The sequence below is a fragment of the Sus scrofa genome, chromosome 14 (assembly GCF_054392235.1).
Source record: "Sus scrofa isolate SSC_HxYL_T2T_F1_AM1 chromosome 14, Sscrofa_HxYL_maternal_Yorkshire_Landrace_v2.0, whole genome shotgun sequence".
Taxonomy (NCBI): domain Eukaryota; kingdom Metazoa; phylum Chordata; class Mammalia; order Artiodactyla; family Suidae; genus Sus; species Sus scrofa.
This window is the reverse complement of record NC_139396.1, coordinates 52,006,373-52,025,293: the sequence shown is the minus strand read 5'-3', so window position 1 is coordinate 52,025,293 and position 18,921 is coordinate 52,006,373. Positions and strand designations below refer to the sequence as shown.

The 18,921-nt window shown below is 45.2% G+C and overlaps 2 protein-coding genes across 9 annotated transcripts in view; both read left to right on the top strand.

Moving 5' to 3' along the window:
* The window catches only part of PSMD9 (proteasome 26S subunit, non-ATPase 9), a 28,531-nt gene extending 20,859 nt beyond the window's left edge, over positions 1–7,672 (top strand). For all 3 annotated transcript variants that reach the window (XM_003132874.6, XM_084996330.1, XM_084996331.1), the window contains 2 exons: positions 5,536–5,624; positions 5,885–7,672. In XM_003132874.6, coding sequence (XP_003132922.2) covers positions 5,536–5,624; positions 5,885–5,912 — 117 coding nt within the window. In that variant the 3' untranslated portion in view covers positions 5,913–7,672. The remainder of the gene's footprint in view (positions 1–5,535; positions 5,625–5,884) is intronic.
* A 744-nt stretch (positions 7,673–8,416) lies between these two features.
* The window catches only part of CFAP251 (cilia and flagella associated protein 251), an 81,893-nt gene continuing 71,388 nt past the window's right edge, over positions 8,417–18,921 (top strand). For 5 of the 6 annotated variants that reach the window (XM_013982831.3, XM_084996138.1, XM_084996139.1 and 2 more), the window contains exons 1-4: positions 8,417–8,533; positions 9,902–10,395; positions 11,289–11,702; positions 18,481–18,621. In XM_013982831.3, coding sequence (XP_013838285.3) covers positions 9,919–10,395; positions 11,289–11,702; positions 18,481–18,621 — 1,032 coding nt within the window. In that variant the 5' untranslated portion in view covers positions 8,417–8,533; positions 9,902–9,918. Of the gene's footprint in view, positions 8,534–9,901; positions 10,396–11,288; positions 11,703–18,480; positions 18,622–18,921 lie in introns of those variants that run through there. The other variant, XM_084996137.1, reaches the window with a different exon arrangement.

Genomic DNA, 18,921 nt, shown 5'->3' with positions numbered 1-18,921 from the left:
TCTGCTGAGCCACAAGGGGAACTCCTAAAAGAAGTCTTAAATTAAAAAAATTTTGGTATAAATGGAGCTCCCTTCATGGCTCAGTGGTTAATGAACCTGACTAGCATCCACGAGGACGAGGGTTCGATCCCTGGCCTTGCTTAAGGTTAAGGATCTGACGTTGCCATGAGCTGTAGTGTAGGTCACAGACATGGCTCAGATCTGGAGTTGCTGTGGCTGTGGCGTAGGCCGGAGGCTACAGCTCCGATTAGACCCCTAGCCTGGGAACCTCCATATGCTGTGGGTACGGCCCTAAAAGACAAAAAAAAAAAAAAAAAAAATTTTTTTTTGTATGAAAATAATGCATTTTTAAAAAATGGCTGCCCCTGCTGCATATGAAAGTCTCAGGCCAGGGACTGAACCTGCACCTCCGAGTGACCCTAGCTGCTACAGTTGAATTCTTAACCCACTGTGTTACAGCAGGAACCCAAATAAAGCATATTTTATTCAGCCATAAAAAGGAATGGTGTACGGATACACTATAATGTTAACAAACCTTGAAAGGATTTGTACTAAGTGAAAGAAGCCAGACACAAAGGGCCACAGATTTTAGAAGTTCATTTACATAAAATGTCTAGAATAGTGAAATCCAAAGACAGAAAGCAGATTGGTGGTTGCCAGGGGCTGGGGGAAGAGGGAATGGGAGGGATTACTGATGGGTACAAGATTGCATTTTGGGTGATGGAAATTCTCTGAGATTAGTGGTGAGGGTTGGGCAGATCTCTGAATTATACTAAAACCCACTGAATCATATACTTTAAAGTCGTATGTTTTATTGTATATGAATTACATTTCAGTGATAAAAATAATGTTTTTGGAGTTCCCGTCATGGTGCAGTGGAAATGAATCTGACTAGGAACCATGAGGTTGAGGGTTTGATCCCTGACCTCGCTCAGTAGGTTGAGGATCTGGCATTGCTGTGAACTCTGGTGTAGGTCACAGAGGTGGCTTGGATCCCGCTTTACTGTGGCTGTGATGTAGGCCGGCAGCTGTAGCTCCAATTTGACCCCTAGCCTAGCAACCTCCATATGCCGCAGGTGCGGCCCTAAAAAGCAAACAAACAAAATGCGTTTTTATTGTGAAAAAAAAAATCACACAGTGTGAAAACATTTAAAGTAAGAATAAAGTCCTGGATCTCTCTGTCCCCTAGTATCTTCCCTACTCAATTTGAGTCCTGGGCAAGGTTCAGGTGCTACAGCAGGGGACAAAACAGGTAATAGGGTCTGTGGGAGCATTTTGGTGGGAGATGAGCATTAATCAAATCACAGGGGTTCCCTGGCAGTTTATTGTGTTAAGGATCGGCATTGTCACTGCTGTGGCAAGGGTCACTGATATGGCAAGGGTTTGATCCTTGGCCCAGAAACTTCTGCATGCCAAGAGTGTGGCCAAAAAAAAAAAAAAAAAAAAAAAGAATCACAGGTACATAGTTGTACACTCCTCTCAGTGCTATGAAGGAAAAGTTTAAGGGGGCTATGAGAGCAAATATTGGGATTTTGATGTCGTTTGGGGTTGAGGGTGCATGTTCCTGAAGACGTGGCCTGTAAACGTATAGAAGTTTATCAAGGCAGGCAGACCAACCAGGAGAGGAAACTTGCACTGAGGTCAGGGCCCTGCAGTGGGAGGACTGGGGAAGGCTGGCTGGGGCCCAGAGTAGCAGAGAGTGGGCAGAGGGGAGGAGGGGAGGAGGGCGCCCTGAGAGGTCAGCAGGGCCCAGGCAAAGATTTTGTTCTTTTTGCCTGAGCAGCAATAGAGAGCCTTGCACACCTCCACGCTGGAGAATGATAGATGTGAGCAGCTCACTGTCGTGAAAAGATTTCTCCCGATGTTAGGTAGAGACCTGATTGGAGGACTGACAGAACTTTAGCAGCCTGGTAAAGAGATGCTGGGGGCCATGAGAAATGTGCTGGAGATGGAAGGATGTGGGCAATTCAGAGAGACATTTAGGCTGTGAAATCGATAGGCTTGAATATCATGGTGGGTGTCACGGATGCTCTCTGGGTTTCTGGCTCGCCCAGGGCCGTCCTTTCTGGAACATCTATGTAGATCTCACATATTTTTTGGGTGTGGGTGTGTATGTCTAGAGTGATAGCTTTTCTTTTTTAATTTTTAAATTTTTATTTTTTTTTGCTTTTTAGGGCCAAGGGTGCAGCATATGGAAGTTCTCAGGAGTCAAATCAGAGCTGCAGCTGCTGGCCTATGCCACAGCCACTGCAACGTGGGACCTGAGCAATGCAGATCCTTAACCCACTGAGCGAGGCCAGAGACTGAACCAGCATCCTCATGGATACTAGTTGAGTTCGTTTCCACTGAGCCACAATGGGAACTCCTAGAGTGATAGCTTTTTGAAAAAGAAGTCACAGGACCTACTCTGCCTACTGTTCTGGATGCTTTCCCCTTTGAAGGGATTTCCACATTGATGTCCATATGTACCGTCACCATATTCCATGGCTTGTCTTGCCATTGTTCACTTAAGCATAGCTGACACTTAGGCTGTTTCTAGTATTTGGCCATCACAAACAGTGGTGTAGCGAATATTCTTGTCTTACATGAGGAATTTCTAGAAGTGGGATTACTGGGTTACAGATTTGCCAGCTGTTGTCATGGTGTCCTCCCAAAGGCTCACCTTAGTTTACAGGCTTGGCCGTGCTGTGTGTGAGTGCCTGTTTCTTGACCCCTCCCCATCTGTGTTATTGTCAGTCTTTGATTCTATGGCAGTCTAGGTGAAAAATGGCATCTTTTTGGATTTTCGACATGCTTTATTTTTTTCAGATTCAGAGCTTACATCGATAGATCTGCCTTAATTTTTAAAAATTGTTGTAAAATAAACATAACACAAAATTTACCATTTTAACCATTTTTAAGTGTACAGTTCTGTGTACACTGTTCTTCAACCATCTCCACCATCCATCTCCAGAACTTCTTCATCTTCCCAAACTGACAGTCTGCCCATTCCCATCTCCCCCAGCCTCTGGCAATCACTTACCCGCTTTCTGTCTCTGACTGTGGCTGCTTTGTTTACCTCCTCTAAGTGGAATCAGAACACTATTTGTTCTTTTATAACTGATGAATTTCGCTTAGCATAGTGTCTTCATGGTCCATTCAGGTTGTTACATGCATCAGAATTTCCTTTTTAAGGCTGAATAATAATCTGTTGTGTGTATACACCACATTTTGTTTATCCATTAATCCATTGATGGCCATTTGGGTTGTTTCCACCTCTTGGCTGGGAAGCTTCTCATGATGCTGCTGTTAACATGGGTGTACAAATACTTGTTCAAGTTCCAGGTTTCCGTTCTTTGAATATATGCCCAGATGTTTAATTGCAGGTTTATGTGGTTTTCCTGTTTTATTTATTTATTTATTTATTTATTTTTGTCTTTTTGTCTTTTTAGGGCCGCACCCATGGCATATGGAGGATCCCAGAATCAGAGCTGTAGCCACCAGCCTATACCTCAGCCACAGCAATACCAAATCCGAGCATCGTCTGTGACCCACATAACAACTCATGGCACCACCAGGTTCCCAACCCACCTAGCGAGGCCAGGGATTGAACCCTTATCCTCATGGACACCAGTCAGATTCCTTACTATTGAACCACAATGAGAACTCCTTTTGCTTTTTTTTTTTTTTTTTGTCTTTTTGCCTTTTCCAGGGCCGCTCCTGTGGCATATTGAGGTTCCCAGGCTAGGGGTCCAATCGGAGCTGTAGCCGCCGGCCTACGCCAGAGCCACAGCAACACCAGATCTGAGCTGCCTCTGCAACCTACACCATAGCTCACAGCAACGCCAGGTCCTTAACCCGCTGAGCGAGGCCTGGGATTGAACCCACAACCTCATGGTTCCTAGTCGGAACCATGTGCCATGATAGGAACTCCCCTTTGCTCATTTTTTTAATCAGGTTGTTGTTGTTGTTGTTGTTGAGTTGTAGGAGTTCTTTTTTTTTTGGCCATGCCTGTGGTATGCGGAAGTTCCCAGGCCAGGGGTCAAACCCATGCCATAGTAGTGACCTGAGCCACAGCAGTGACAACACCACATCCTTAACTCACTGAACCACCAGGGAACTCCTATAGTTCTTAGTATATTCTGGATATTAATATCTTATCAGCTATATGATTTGCAAATATTTTCTCCCATTCTGCGGGTCGATTTTTTACTCTGTTGACAGTTCTTTGATATATAAAGGCTTTTATGTTTGGTGAATCTTGTTTTAATTTGTAAATTTTTTTTGGTATATATTTTACCCACTTTAATTTCTTTGTTAAAGCAATGCACACATGGTAAAAAAAAATTCTATAGTATAGAAAGATATAAAAGTAAATGTGTCCCTCTCTTACTCCAAACTGCTAGTGCTTCTTTCTGGAAGTAACCACTGTTAACAGTTTATCTTCCAGAAAATGTTGTATGCACCAGACAACACATATGGCTATTTATTTATTGAATTTTTAGAGCTTTTGTTCTTTTTATTTATTTTAAAATTATTTTTAAAAATTGAAGTATACTTTATTTACAACAATATGTCCTTTTAGGATATAGATTCAAATGGGTTCATGGTTTATTTTGTTTTAATTAAAACTACTTATTCACTGTACTGTATTGAATTTACTGAGAGATTTTCTGGGTGTTTTTAGTTTTTGAATTTATAAACTGTTCTGGGATGAACACTTTGTTCAGATATCATCCTGTACTTTTGCATAATATATCTTGTATGCATTATTTATTTATTTATTTTTGTCTTTTTGTCAATTCTTGGGCCGCTCCTGTGGCATATGGAGGTTCCCAGGCTAGGGGTCGAATCAGAGCTGTAGCTGCCAGCCATAGCCACAGCCACAGCCACGCTGGATCTGAGCTGCGTCTGTGACCTACACTATAGCTCATGGCAACGCCGGATCCTTAACCCACTGAGCAAGGCCAGAGATTAAACCCGCAACCTCATGGTTCCTAGTCGGATTCGTTAACTACTGTGCCATGACGGGAACTCCTGTATGCATCTTTTAAAGATTTGTTGTTGTTGTTGGGGGGATGTGTTTTTCCAGGAAGATGGTACTAATCTCTAGCCCCACTGGCTGCCCGAGAGTGTCACGTCCCCCACCTTCTTGACAGGTTGTAGGACTTATGCTTAAAATGAGCACCTTGGAGCTCCCATCATGGCTAACTCAACTAGCATCCATGAAGTCTCGAGTTCCATCCCTGGTCTTGCTCAATGGGTTAAAGATCTGGCATTGCCGTGAGCTGTGGTGTAGGTCACAGACATGTCTTGGATCCAGTGTTGCTATGGCTCTGGCGTAGGCTGGCAGCTATAGCTCTGACTGGACCTCAAGCCTAGGAACCTCCATATGCCATGGGTGCAGCCCTAAAAAGACAAAAAGACCAAAAAAAAAAAAAAAAAAAAAAGAGCATCCTTACCACCTCGTGGGCAAAAAACAATATCTCAGCATTGTAGCCTGAATCTTTGAGTACTAAGGAGGTGGAACGTAAAATGAGCTTGCTTCCCTTTCAGAAGCCCCTGAATGTGACAGTGATCCGAAGAGGGGAGAAACACCAGCTTAGACTCGTCCCAACACGCTGGGCAGGAAAAGGATTGCTGGGGTAAAGTATCTGCATCCTTTCATTCACACTGCAGCGTCCACTGCATGTTTGTTAGATGTAAGGCTGTGGAGTAGGGGTGGGTCTTTGGGAGATGAAGGCAATTTCCAGATGGCCGTAGAAATCATGAGAAATGCTGTGGTGGGAATGAGATTGCAGGTATGGAGGAGGAGGGAGCCCTGGTCGGTCTGGTTCTTTTGTTAACTGGGCATTTACTTTAAAAGAATGAAACTTACCACGTTCCTTTTCTTTTTTCCTTCCAGCTGCAACATTATTCCTTTGCAAAGATGATTGTCCCTGGGGAACAGAAACAGGAAAGCATCTTCCGTTGCCCAGACTTGGTCTAGTGGGCATTTCCTCCTCTTCTTCTTTCCCTGAAGCTTAAGGATCTGGAAGAGACTGGAAGCCTGAACTAGGTGGTGGAAATGCTGTGGCCTCCCAATGAAACCTCTCAGGATTAAGGCATTGTTAAAAACTTGATTTGTATTTAGCATCTTTTGCAAATCAGGCCATGCCCCTAAATAAGAGTCCTCTGGATTGTGAGCAAGTGGGCTGGAGTTATCCTGGCAGGTGCTGATATGATTTTATTCTTATAGAAATTTTGGTTTTTTTTCTCAAATAAACACCATTTTACAGTACTGATATGACCATGTTATCACCTCAGCTGAATTGTCTTTGGACCTCTCAAGTCAAAGCTCAGATGAAAGTTAGGTTATCTTCATAGCAAGTTGGGCAGAACAAACCAACAGTTGTGCTAAAGTCAGGATTTGACCAACGACATCTCAGAAACACCATCCTTTAGGGAATGGGATTTCCAGACAGGCTGCACTGTGTCTGAGTTTGCATTGTACCATTGCTACTCTGGATACAGATATTGCATCCTCAGCAGTTGGGCTTCCAGGGTCACAACTGCTCCCTTTAATAATAGGGAAAGCTAGGAGTTCCCATGTGGCTTAGTGGGTTAAGCATCTGGTGTTGTCACTTCTGTGGCTTGAGTCATTGCTGTGGCCAAAAAAAAAAAAAAAAAAAAAAAAAAAAAAAAAAAAAAAAAAAAAATTAAAAAAAGAATAGAGAGGAGTTCCCATTGTGGCGCAGTAGAAACGAATACAACTAGGATCTATGAGGTTTCGGGTTCGATCCCTGGCCTCGCTCAGTTGGTCAAGGATCCGGCATTGCTGTGAGCTGTGGTGCAGGTCACAGACGTGGCTCAGATCTGATGTTGCTGTGGCCGTGGTGTAGGCCAGCAGTTGTATCTCTAATTGGACCCCTAGCCTAGGAACCTTCATATGTCACAGGTGCTGCCCTAAAAAGCACACGCACACGCACACGCACACACACACCAGGATGCACCCCTGGTAGCCCAGGACGGTGTTAGCTTCTTCTTCTGTAACCCACCAGAGGGCAGCAAACTCCTTCCACTTCTGGAATAAAAGACCAGGCAAGTTTGCTTCTAATTTGACTTTCTGTACTTGAACCTCCTTGGCCACACTCAGCACTGTTTTGTAGACTGCTGAGGTCCATTGACACTGCTGATGGGAACCAGCAGTGCATGCTGACCTGTATTCTTGAAAACTCTTAATTCCTCCTTCCTTTTATTTTCTCTCTTTAACGCGGCAAAATGAGTTTCCGTGATTCCTAGTGACACCCTGTCTTACTTTCTCTCTGCACTGTATCACAGTGTTTATTTCCACAGTTCTTGGAGATCACTTTCTGTTTTCAGGGGGCATCTGACCTATTCTGCTGAGGCATGCCTGGGTTCCCTGTGACTGGATTTGCTTGGGTTGGACACAGATACCAGCTTGCCCTGACAGGAGTCAGTACTGGGCTGTACTAGCTGTGGGTACTCATGCCCAACTGGAAAGCCTTCCTGTTGAGTGTATTCCTCCCAGCTGTGTACTCCAGTCAAACATCCATGTCTATACCCCCTTTGTAGCCATAGATGTGCTGTGTTGACCAATGTTTGCTGTTTAAATTGTTCTAATTCCAAGTGTTTTCAAACCGATTTTTCTAAGCCCTAGACTATAATAAACACAACTTGTCGCATCCAGTAATCCTTTTTGCTTTTTGAGATGTATGCAAATGAATCAACCCAGCATTGGGGTACGGAGGTGGGAAGGGGAGAATCATTCATATCCTAAGATGCTAGCAGCACAGCATTTTGCATCAGTGCTTTTGGATGGTTTCCTACGTCTCCCTTCGGAAATCACAGAATGGCTACGCAGGTGGGCTGACTTTGTGAGATTCTAGTGGAGTCAATCTGCGGTGGAATCATCCTAATAGATTTAACCACACTAGTTTGGCAGAAACCCTTTGTGATAAAAACCGCAAGCCAATGTAACCTGTGTAGTATTTAATCCCAACCAACTGTAATTTTCTACACAGCGTGTAGTTCCCCGGGTGAAGCGGTGTTGGACAGATGGGTGCCGCATCTATGAGACCGGGAAATTTAGTTTGTTTTTGACAAGAGAATTCTACCAAACAGTTCGTACTTAATTTTGTCAAGCCTTCAGAAAGGCAGAATTGCTAGGATTGGCCGCTGCGGCGTCTCGGCGGGGGCGGCGGGGGGCACCATGGGAAAAACTGGAGAGAATGGGAGGGGAGGAAAGGCAGCCAATTTTCACGCCGAAGTCGCGGCGGCGCCTGTCTCTGCGGGGACCGGCAGGCGGCGTGCGGACCCGCTCTCGCCGCTTTCCGGACACGTGACCACTGTCCAGCCCTCTCGCTTTACGGCCCGTCGCCCGCGGCGGCGGCGGCGGCGGCGGCGGCGGTCACCATGGGGACGGGGCTTGGGTGGCAACCGTAACTAGGGAGCACGTGGAGGAGAAAGCAGCTGCCCCTAGGGGCCGGGAGGTGGACGAATTGTCCAGGCCGCGGAAGACTTCGGCTTTTGAGGAACAGGGTCGCGGCACTCGGTGAGTCTAGAGCGGGGCCTCCGTGGGAATACGGGGGGCTCTCACTCAACCTGCGCCGGGCCTGGGGCATTTCCAGGGAGACTTGAGCTGGAGGAAGAGCCACCCTCCCTCTAGCCCACCTCTGCCGCCTCCGCCACCCCTTCAGCAAGAGTCATTGGCAGAGTTTGACAGTCGAAAGAGTCTGTGCTAAGAGCCCTGGACTTGAAATCATAGCAATAATTTTTCAAATGGCTGAACTGAGCGTGGGAGAGGTTTGCTCATAGCTGTTTGATCTTGGGTAAGTCACCTCCCAGAGCTTGGCTCAAATTTGCTGTAAGGAGTAAACGAGAGGATGTGTTAGAAGTCTTTTAAACTTTCTAAGCAATTGCTGGCATTTCTTTAGCACTCTGTGTTGCAGCGGTGTTGAGCATTTTGCACATGTCATCTCTCTCATCTTCACAGCAACCCCAGAACTCAGGGTTATCGTTTTTATTTTTCCTGTGAGAAAATTGAAACTCCGAGGGCTAAAGTGACTTGCTTGTGGTCACAGAGCAGCTGAGTGATGGAGCTGGGATTCAGTGCTAGGAGAGGCTGACTGGAAAGCCCACACTTTTACCCCCTAAGCTACCTGCTTCTTCCCTTATTCATAGTATTCGGTTTGTTGCTAATGCCTGGGCTATCATTTTGCTGCTTGTGGAAATATGAATATATTTAAAATGATTTAGCTGGCTTTAAAGTTGTTCCTAGAAAGACGAGGCCCCGGCAATTATTATTATTACTATTTTTTTGTCTTTTTGGGGCCACACCCGTGGCATATGGAAGCTCCCAGGCTAGGGGTCGAATCAGAGCTGTAGCAGCTGACCTACGCCAGAGCCACGCCAGATCTGAGCCGTGTCTGTGACCTATACCACAGCTCACCGTAACACTGGATACTTAACCCACTGAGTGAGCCCAGGGATCGAACCTGCAACCTCATGGTCCCTAGTCAGATTCGTTTTCACTGCACCATGAAGGGAACTCCGCATTTTTTTTTTTTAAATGGCCTTACCCATGGTATATGGAAGCTCCTGGGCCAGGGATTGAATCTGAGCCTCAGCTGTGGCAATGCCGAGTTCTTAACCAAGTGCACCTGGCCTGGGATTGAACCTGTACCTCCGCAGTGACCTGAGTTGCTGCTGTCAAATTCTTAATCCACTGTGTCACGGTAGAAATTCTCTGGGGTCAGTATTCTGAAAGATTTGGGATAGGCTTTCCCAGGAATATGGCATTCTTTTCATTCCTGTGGAAAGGAACAGTGCTGATGTTGTATGTTCCATTGATAGATTTGTGCACCAGGGAATCCAAATGGGAAACAGAGGGCCTTGCTGATTATTCTCAAAATTTCTCTAGAAACTCCACAGAGAAGAATGTCAGATGCGGAGGAAAACCCACTGGTGGAAACAGAAGAATATGGAGAAATAGAAATGGAAGAAGGAGAAGATGGAGGAGGAGGAGAAGAAGATCCATATTATAAAGAGCTAGAAAATATGCAAGAAGAATCCAAAGAAGATAACACATTAGCCTGGAGAGAGTCTCAGGGGGAGGAGGAGGAGGAGGGGGAGGAAGGAGAGGAGGGGGAGAAGGAAAAAGGGATGGAGGAGGAAAAGGGAGAAGAGGAGAAAGAAGGGGAAGAGGAGAAGAGAGTGGAGGAGGAAGGCGAGGAAGAAGAGGAGGAGGAAGAAGTTGGGAAGGAGGAGGAGGCTCTTAGGGAAGAAGTGGAGGAAGAGGCTTCAGGAGCCCAGGAGGAAACTGCAGTAAAGCCCCAAGAAGCCACCAAGTCCAGGAACAATTTGGATAGACTTACACCAACTGATTCCCAGTCAATCTTGTTAGGAACACTCCCAGTAAGTAGCAATTGTAACTCAGTCATTCATTCCTAATTGAACTCTCCACTTACCTGCCAGGCTATGGAGATATAAAACCAAATAAGACACAGTCCGTTCTCTTAAGGAGCTTTAAGATGTGTCAGGAGACAGACCCATAACCAAAGGCCAAACATTATAAAACTCAATGCAGTGACTGAGAAATACATAGGAGAGATATAGGAATGTAAAAGCTGACCTGACCCAGCTTGGAGGATGGTCAGGAGGTGGAGCTTGGACCAGTACTGACTTAAAGGCTAGGGGTTACTGGAGTGTACTTGTTTAAACAGACTCAGCCTGTAGAACTCAACTCTGGTACAAGGAGAAGTGACTCTGTGACTCTGTGATAGTTTTGGAGGCCACCAGTGCCACTTCGCAGAATGATTTTGCAGTTGTGGGTCTGTTAGGAGGCAGAAAAAAACCTGACACACCCATGATGCATGTTATTTGAGCACAAAATGTCCCAGGCTCCTTGTTAAAGCGCTTTTATGATTTCTTTTGTTTTTAGGGCCACCCCTGCGTCACATGGAAGTTCCCAGCCTAGGGGTAGAATCAGAGCTGCAGCTGATAGCCTACACTACAGCCACAGCAACACCAGATTTGAACTGCATCTGTGACCTACACCAACGCTGGTGGTGATGCTGGATCCTTAACCCACTGAGCGAGGTCAGGGATGGAACCCACATCTTCATGGATACTAGTCAGGTTCTGAACCTGCTGAGCCACAACAGGAACTCCAGGCGCTTCATAATTTCCATATGAGGCTAACACTATAACTGGCTGACTAGGAATAGACAGGAAATGAAATGAGTTCATGTAGCTGCCTGTACTGTATTTGAAATCATAATCTTTTTATCCCCCCCCTTTTTTAAAAGAAAACCTCTAGTAGTGGCAAGTCAAAGCAGTCATTACAATCAGAGCTTTCCGAAACATCTGAGCCTCCAAGAGACCTGAGCTCACAATTAGATTTTCTTGATGTGGATCCAACCACTTATAGGGAACAACGGATTAGTTCCTCTGAAAGGCAGCCCTCAGGTGAGCCTGGGGAGCAAACTGACCAGACGCCCCAAGATGAACTGGAACAAGAAAGGAGAGACTCGGAGCCAGAAAGAGGAGACTTGGAGCCGGAAACGAGAGAAAGCAGAAAAGATAAAAGAGTGTCCTATATAAGTGAGAAAAGCGAAAAAGCATTCCAGCCCAAAGGAAGGACCCCGAAGGACTCACTGGTGTCCACCGCCACTGAGGACATTTTGTTCCAAAAAGATGACAGTGCCAATGTGTACCCCTTGGTAAGTGTTACAGGTGTTTTAACTTCTCCCTGTGCTTTGAGAGTGTTGTGAAAAAGGAATTTTATGCATATGGGGAGAAGACGACCACCAGCAAGATCTCTTTTTTTTTTATTTTCCCACTGTACAGCAAGGGGGTCAGGTTATCCTTACATGTATACATTACAATTACAGTTTTTCCCCCACCCTTTCTTCTGTTGCAACATGAGTATCTAGACATAGTTCTCAATGCTATTCAGCAGGATCTCCTTGTAAATCTATTCTAAGTTGTGTCTGATAAGCCCAAGCTCCCGATCCCTCCCACTCCCTCCCCCTCCCATCAGGCAACCACAAGTCTCTTCTCCAAGTCCATGATTTTCTTTTCTGAGGAGATGTTCATTTGTGCTGGATATTAGATTCCAGTTATAAGTGATATCATATGGTATTTGTCTTTGTCTTTCTGGCTCATTTTACTCAGTATGAGATTCTCTAGTTCCATCCATGTTGCTGCAAATGGCATTATGTCATTCTTTTTTATGGCTGAGTAGTATTCCATTGTGTATATATACCACAAGCAAGATCCTTTTTAAGCTAACAATAGGCTTCCATCTTTTTAAAGTTCAGTTCAGAGCTCTGGCTGGACATATGTGACAGAATGTGGACACCAATGCTGCATCTGAGTTCAGTCGTGATGCCCAGCAGGCAGGAAATGCCTCACGTGGTTTATCTGTTGCATGGGGTGCTGTTTTCTTGTGGGAGACTCAAAACCATCCCTCCTCTTTCCCCTCTCCCCCGCCTCTCCATCTCTCTCTCTCTGTCTGTCTCTCTTTCTTCTCCCTCACCATCTCTCTCTCTCATTGTAATACTCCTCAATTCTGCCAATTCCTTCCCTTTTCCTCCTCTCCTCACCTCCTCTGCCTTCACTGGCTTGATCCCTTGACAAACGCCTAAAACCACAACCGGTTCCTAAAACTGCCTATCCCAAGATGGGTCAGTAAGTGAAAGGTCTGGAAAAAGTGCGAGCCGCTGAGAAAAGCACCAGGCGGTCCAAAGGAATTTGCCTTTGCTGCCACCGACAGTATTCCAGGGAGGCGCCATCTGTGAAAAATAAAAATATTATCCTTTGCCAAGAGAAGAAAGAGGAGGATTTTTCCCCCTCTTCCCTCCATCTGCTACTTTCTGAAAACTGTTTCCTAGGATTCACCCCCACTCCCCGCCCCGCGCACACTGTAGATTCATGCCTTTGGAGGATTTGTAAGTGATTGAGTGTGTGCACATAATGTGGTTCCCAGTGCAGATTGAGCCCTTGACAGGTGTTAGCAACTAGGTGGTGATGATGTTGCTGCTGGTGGTGGTGATGGAAAGATGCCTTGGGGAAATGCTGATAACTGACAGCCTCCTTTCTGTAGATCTGGCCTGTTTTGAGCCGTGGAGTTAAAGGTTGGAGCTTGTGATTGCTCCTAAAAGAAAGAATAATTCAGTTTCAGAGCCCATGAAGACATCATTTAGCCAACTAGGCAGAGATCAAGTAATGTCACTAGGGAGAGCACATGATCTTTGTGTCAGGATCCCTGCCCCCTGCTACCTGGACTTGAGAAGAGCTGCTGCCCAGGTCTGGGCCCTCTGTTAGCCTTGGGCTCACTGCAGAACCCAGATTTTCCTGGGCGATCTCCCTTTGCAGATTTGTTTAGCTCCTTGCCTTTTTCCTTTCCTTTTGCCTTGTTTCTTCTTTTTGTTAAAATTAATAAGTGCTCATTATAAAAAAAAAAAAAACAACAATTACACACAGGCAAAGATCTCTATTCTGGAACACGCCCCCCACTCCACTCCCATTTCCCTGAGGTGACTACAGTTGCAGTTTGGTATAACTGTGTATCTTTCCAGACCTTTTCTGTGCATATACAAGCATGTATCTGGGCACATTATCTGGGCACCAGTATCCAAGAAAGTGATGGCTTTTATGATGTAAATTTTCTTAGGACAAGGCATGGAGGTTAATTTAGGGTGATATAAGTAGAGTATTTGGACATGAGTGGATTCCTTCTAGCTGCTCAGTGTGATAAAAAACTGATATTGAGGGAGTTGCTGTTGTGGCTCAGTGGGTTAAGAACCTGACTAGTATTCATGAGGATGCAGGTTCAGTCCCTGGCCTTGCTCAGTGAGTTAAGGATCCGGTGTTGCCATGAGCTGTGGTGTAGATCACCGATGCAGCTCAGATCTCGTGTGGCTGTGGTGTAGGCCGGCAGCTGCAGCTCCGATTGGACCCCTAGCCTGGGAACTTCCATATGCCCTACATTTGGCCCTACAAAGAAAATAATTCAGCTGTTCCCCTGTTGATGGCTATATGTGCTGTTTCTAATTTCTTGGCATCACTGAAGGTGCCTCAGTGAGTGAGCTTCTCCATCTCTGGGCCTGCAGCATCCTCCTTTTCCTTTGGGGTCCCCTGCCTTATCCCAAAGGCCTGTGTGATAACTCCCGGTGCTCATGGTAGATAATCATAACCATGGATACCATCCCCAGTCAAGAAGCAAGGTACCACAGGTTTATGAGAAGGAATCATGTGACCATCAAATATGGTGAAATCTGGTTTTAACAAAGTTTGGTTTTCTGGATCACCATGTTTTAGAAAGAGGTTGATGTAAGGGGTGGCTGTCTCCATGATCACTTGCCATGAATGTTAAAACCAGCGCAAAATGCGATGACTGTCAATACTTTGTGATTTCATTTGATATGAGTGCTGCTTGAGTAAGGAAATTCTGTTCATACAGAGTGAGGTCAGCTGAATTTTTCCCTTGAAAGAGTTGTTTTACCTGGAGGCAGGAGTCTGGTTAAGAATGTTTGCTTTTGCAGTGTTCCCTGGTGGCTCAGTGGGTTAAGGATCTGGTGTTGTCACTTCTGTGGTGCAGGTTCAGTTCCTGGCCTGGGAACTTTTGCATGCTGTGGGTACAGCCAAAAAAAAAAAAAAAAAAGTAAAAAGAATGTTTTTTCTTTTGTTAAATTGCAAAATAAATTTCCAGGATGGATATAATGCCTTTTAGAATGAGCAGGTTTCCTGAAGAACCATCCCATTTGAAGAAATTGGCTTTTAAGAACCAGCTAAATATCATACAGTTCCGTTCCTAGAAGTTTCAGCTTGAGACAATTATGATTCCATAATCCTACCGCTCATGACCACGCAATGAAAAGACCTAAATATAAATATAAATTACAGAGAGTGAGCAGATGGAAGCAGAAGAGAATGGGGAATGAAGCGTGTAGGAGAGAGATGTTGGCCACGTTGCCCACTATGTCTGTCTCGGGAGAAATATATGGAATATGAATTTAACCTTAAGTACTGTTCAAAGGTCAGAAAGGAAATTCACCAGATTTCTCTGCTCCAATATAATTCACTGATTTTTATTTATTTATTTATTTATTTATTTTAGCAACTAATCACTTAGCCATTACTTTAAACCAAATGGGCCTTGGTTAATTTTTAAAATAGACTTATTTTGGGGGGCAGTTTTTGGTTTACAGAAAAATTGAGTGAAAAGTACATAGTTCCCATGCATTCCCTTGTGCCTACTCCACCTCGGTCTCCCCTCTCTCTCTCTCTCTCTTTTTTTTTTTTTGTCTTTTTGCTATTTCTTGGGCTGCTCCCGCAGCATATGGAGGTTCCAAGGCTAGGGGTTGAATCGGAGCTGTAGCCACCGGCCTACGCCAGAGCCACAGCAACACGGGATCCGAGCCGCATCTGCCACCTACACCACAGCTCCCGGCAACGCCGGATCGTTAACCCACTGAGCGAGGGCAAGGACCGAACCCACAACCTCATGGTTCCTAGTCGGATTCGTTAACCACTGCGCCACCATGGGAACTCCTCTCTCTCTCTTTTATTCTCGGTTGCACCAGTGGCATGAGGAAGTTCCCGGGACCAGGGATCAAACCCATGCCACAGCTGCAACTTGAGCTGCTACAGTGGTAATACCGGATTCTTAACCTGATGGGCCACTAGGGAACTCCCTGGTCTTCTCTCTTACTGACACCGTGCATTAGGGAAGTACGTGAGCCAATATGGATGTATTAATATTACCTAAAGCCCATAGTTTACCCCAGGGTTCACTCTTTGTGTTGTACTTTCTCTAGGTTGTTGCATATAGAGTGGGTTCAATGCCCTAAAAATCCCCTGTGTCCCAACTGTTTATCCACCCCCTTTCTCGCCCCCCTTAACCCTGGCAACCACTAACTTTTTTATTGTCTTTATAGTTTTGCCTTTTCCACAATGTCATGTAGTTGGAACCATACAGTATGTAGTCTTTTCAAGCTGGCTTCTTCTTCCCCTTTTTTTTTTCTTTTTTGGATAGAAGTTCCCAGGCTAGGGGATCAGATCCCAGCCCCACTTGCAACCTAGGCTGCAGCTGCAGCAATGCCAGATCCTGGCAATGTGGAGTTTTTTAATCCTCTTAAGAGAATTTTGTCTCTTTATACTTTATCCTTCCAGGGATAAATACCCAGGCTGAATCATCGCCTTTCTTATAAAGTTACCTAGTGACGTAACTTGTCCATTCAATATACTCTTGTTAAAGAAACTGAATTTCACAACATTAAATGCTCACTGTGTGTCTGGTCCAGCTGGGTCCAGGTCCTAGGGTGTGGATGAATAGGAATTTGTTTCCATTTGCTATGGAAGACTGTCCTTTCCTTTTTTTGGGGGGTGGGGTGGGGGATGCACTCACAATATGTGAAAATTCCTGGGCCAGGGATCAAACCTGCATCGCAGCTGTAACCAGAGCCATGGCAGTGACAACGCCGGATCCATAACCCACTGAGACACGAGGGAACGCTTCCTTTTTTTTTAAGAAAATATTTTTATTGAAATATATAAACAGAGTGTGCACACTCAAGTGTAGAACTCATTGAATTCTTACGTAGTAAACACATCTGTGTAAGCACCAAACAGCTTTGCGTTTCTTTTTTTGTTGTTGTTGTTGTTATTGTTGTTGTTGTTGCTATTTCTTGGGCCGCTCCCTCGGCATATGGAGGTTCCCAGGCTAGGGGTTGAATCGGAGCTGTAGCCACCGGCCTACGCCAGAGCCACAGCAACGCGGGATCTGAGCCAGGTCTGCAACCTACACCACAGCTCATGGCAACGCCAGATCGTTAACCCACTGAGCAAGGGCAGGGACCGAACCCGCAACCTCATGGTTCCTAGTTGGATTCGTTAACCACTGCGCCACGACGGGAACTCCCCTGCGTTTTTTTAATGGAGATGTAATCCACACACCATACAAATCACCCTCTTAAATTTTTTTAAAAATTGTGCTAAAAGGCACATAACAGAAAACTTACCATCGTAACCATTTTTACATGTGAACACTCAGCGGTATTAACTACATTCACACTGTTGTGCCACTATCATCATCATCCATCCCCGTAACTCTTTTCGTCCTGTACCACATTCACTGTCCCTATGGTACATTCCCCAAGCCCAGTCCTTGGCTGCCACCCTCCTACTTTCTGTCTCTCGGAATCTGACTGCTCTAGGGACCTCATATAAATGGAACCATTCAGTTCATACTTGCTTTTTTGTGACTGGTATATTTTCCTTACATAATGTCCTCAAGGTTCATGCATGTAGGAACATGTGTCAGAATCTCTTTTCTCTTTGGGGGCTGAATAACATTCACATTCTGTTTATCCATTCTTCTGCTGATGGGCACTCGGCTTGCTTCCACCTTTCGGCTATTGTGACTAATGCTGCTATGAGCATGGGTGTACAAATATCTCTTTGAGACCCTGTTTTCAGTTCTTTTGGGTATGCAGCCAGACATGTAATTGCTGGATTTATATGGTAATTGTATTTTCAATTTTCTAAGGAACCTCTATACTGTCTTCCACAGCAGCTGCACCATTTCACATTCCCGCCAATAATACACAAGAGTCCCAGTTTCTCCACATCCTCAAAAAATTTACCCTTAAAGTTAAACGTTTTTTATATTTTGTTGAAGTATAGCTGATTGACAGTGTTGTGTTAGTTTCAGGTGTACAGCGAAGTGATTCTATTATATGTGTGTGTGTGTGTATTCTTTATTAGATTCTTTTCCATTATAGGTTATTACAAGATAATGAGTAGAGTTCCCTGTGCGATACAGTAGGTCCTTCTTGGTTATCTCTTTTATAGATAGTCGTGTGTATATATTAATTCCAGCCTTCTAATTTATCCTTTTCACCATCCTACCCCCTTGCCCCTTTTTGTAATCATAAGTTTGTTTTCTATGTCTGTGAAAATTTATCCTTTTTTGGGGGGGCCATGCCTATAGCAAGTTCCTGGGCCAGGGTTGAACTCGTGCCATAGCAGTGACCCAACTGACACTGCGACAACACTGGATCCTTAACCCACTGTGCCACAAGGGAACTCCTTAAATTTACCCTTTTAAAATGTATCATTGTTTGGTTTTTAGCCCATTGACAAGGTTAAGCAACCCTGGCCACTGTCTAATTCCAGAACATTTCCATCGCCCCCAGAAGAAGCTTGCACGTAGTAAGCAGTCATTCCCCTCTCCACCTCTGCTCAGCCCAGGGCAACCACCGATCTACTTTCTGTCTCCGTATATTTGTCTTCCAGACATTTTACAAAGACAGGATTGTATATGTGGTCCTTTGCAGCTGGCCCTTCTCACTGAGCATGAGTTTTCAGGGGTCGTCCATGTGTGTTGAGGACCCCTCAGGGTCGCTCCTCTTTATTGGCTGCCACGAGTGCCCGGGTGTCCCAGCTCCGGGCTGCTCACCGTCTCGTCTTGCTGGTTTTACCTTTGTCTTCCAGACCATGACCTGGACATTTGGATGGAACAGTTCCCTTCCCGTGTACTACATTCGAGACGAAAACCACAGAGTTCTCCTGTACGCCAGCGCTCACACCGCGGTTATCTATAACGTCTTCAAGAATAACCAGCACCATCTCCAGGTCTACAGGGGTTTCTTACTTCAAGTGAGGGAGGTTGCCTTTACCTCAAATACAGCACTTTTTTTTGGTTTTTAGGGCCACACCCATGGCATATGTTGGTTCCCAGGCTGGGGGGTCCAGTTGGATCTATAGCCGCCGGCCTACACCACTGCTCACAGCAATGCCAGATCCTTAACCCACTGAGCAAGGCCTGGGGTCAAACCTGCAACCTCATGGTTCCTAGTTGGATTCATTTCCACTGTGCCACGACAGGAACTCTGACAGCACTTTGGTTTTCATGTCAGGGGCCAACTTTATTCT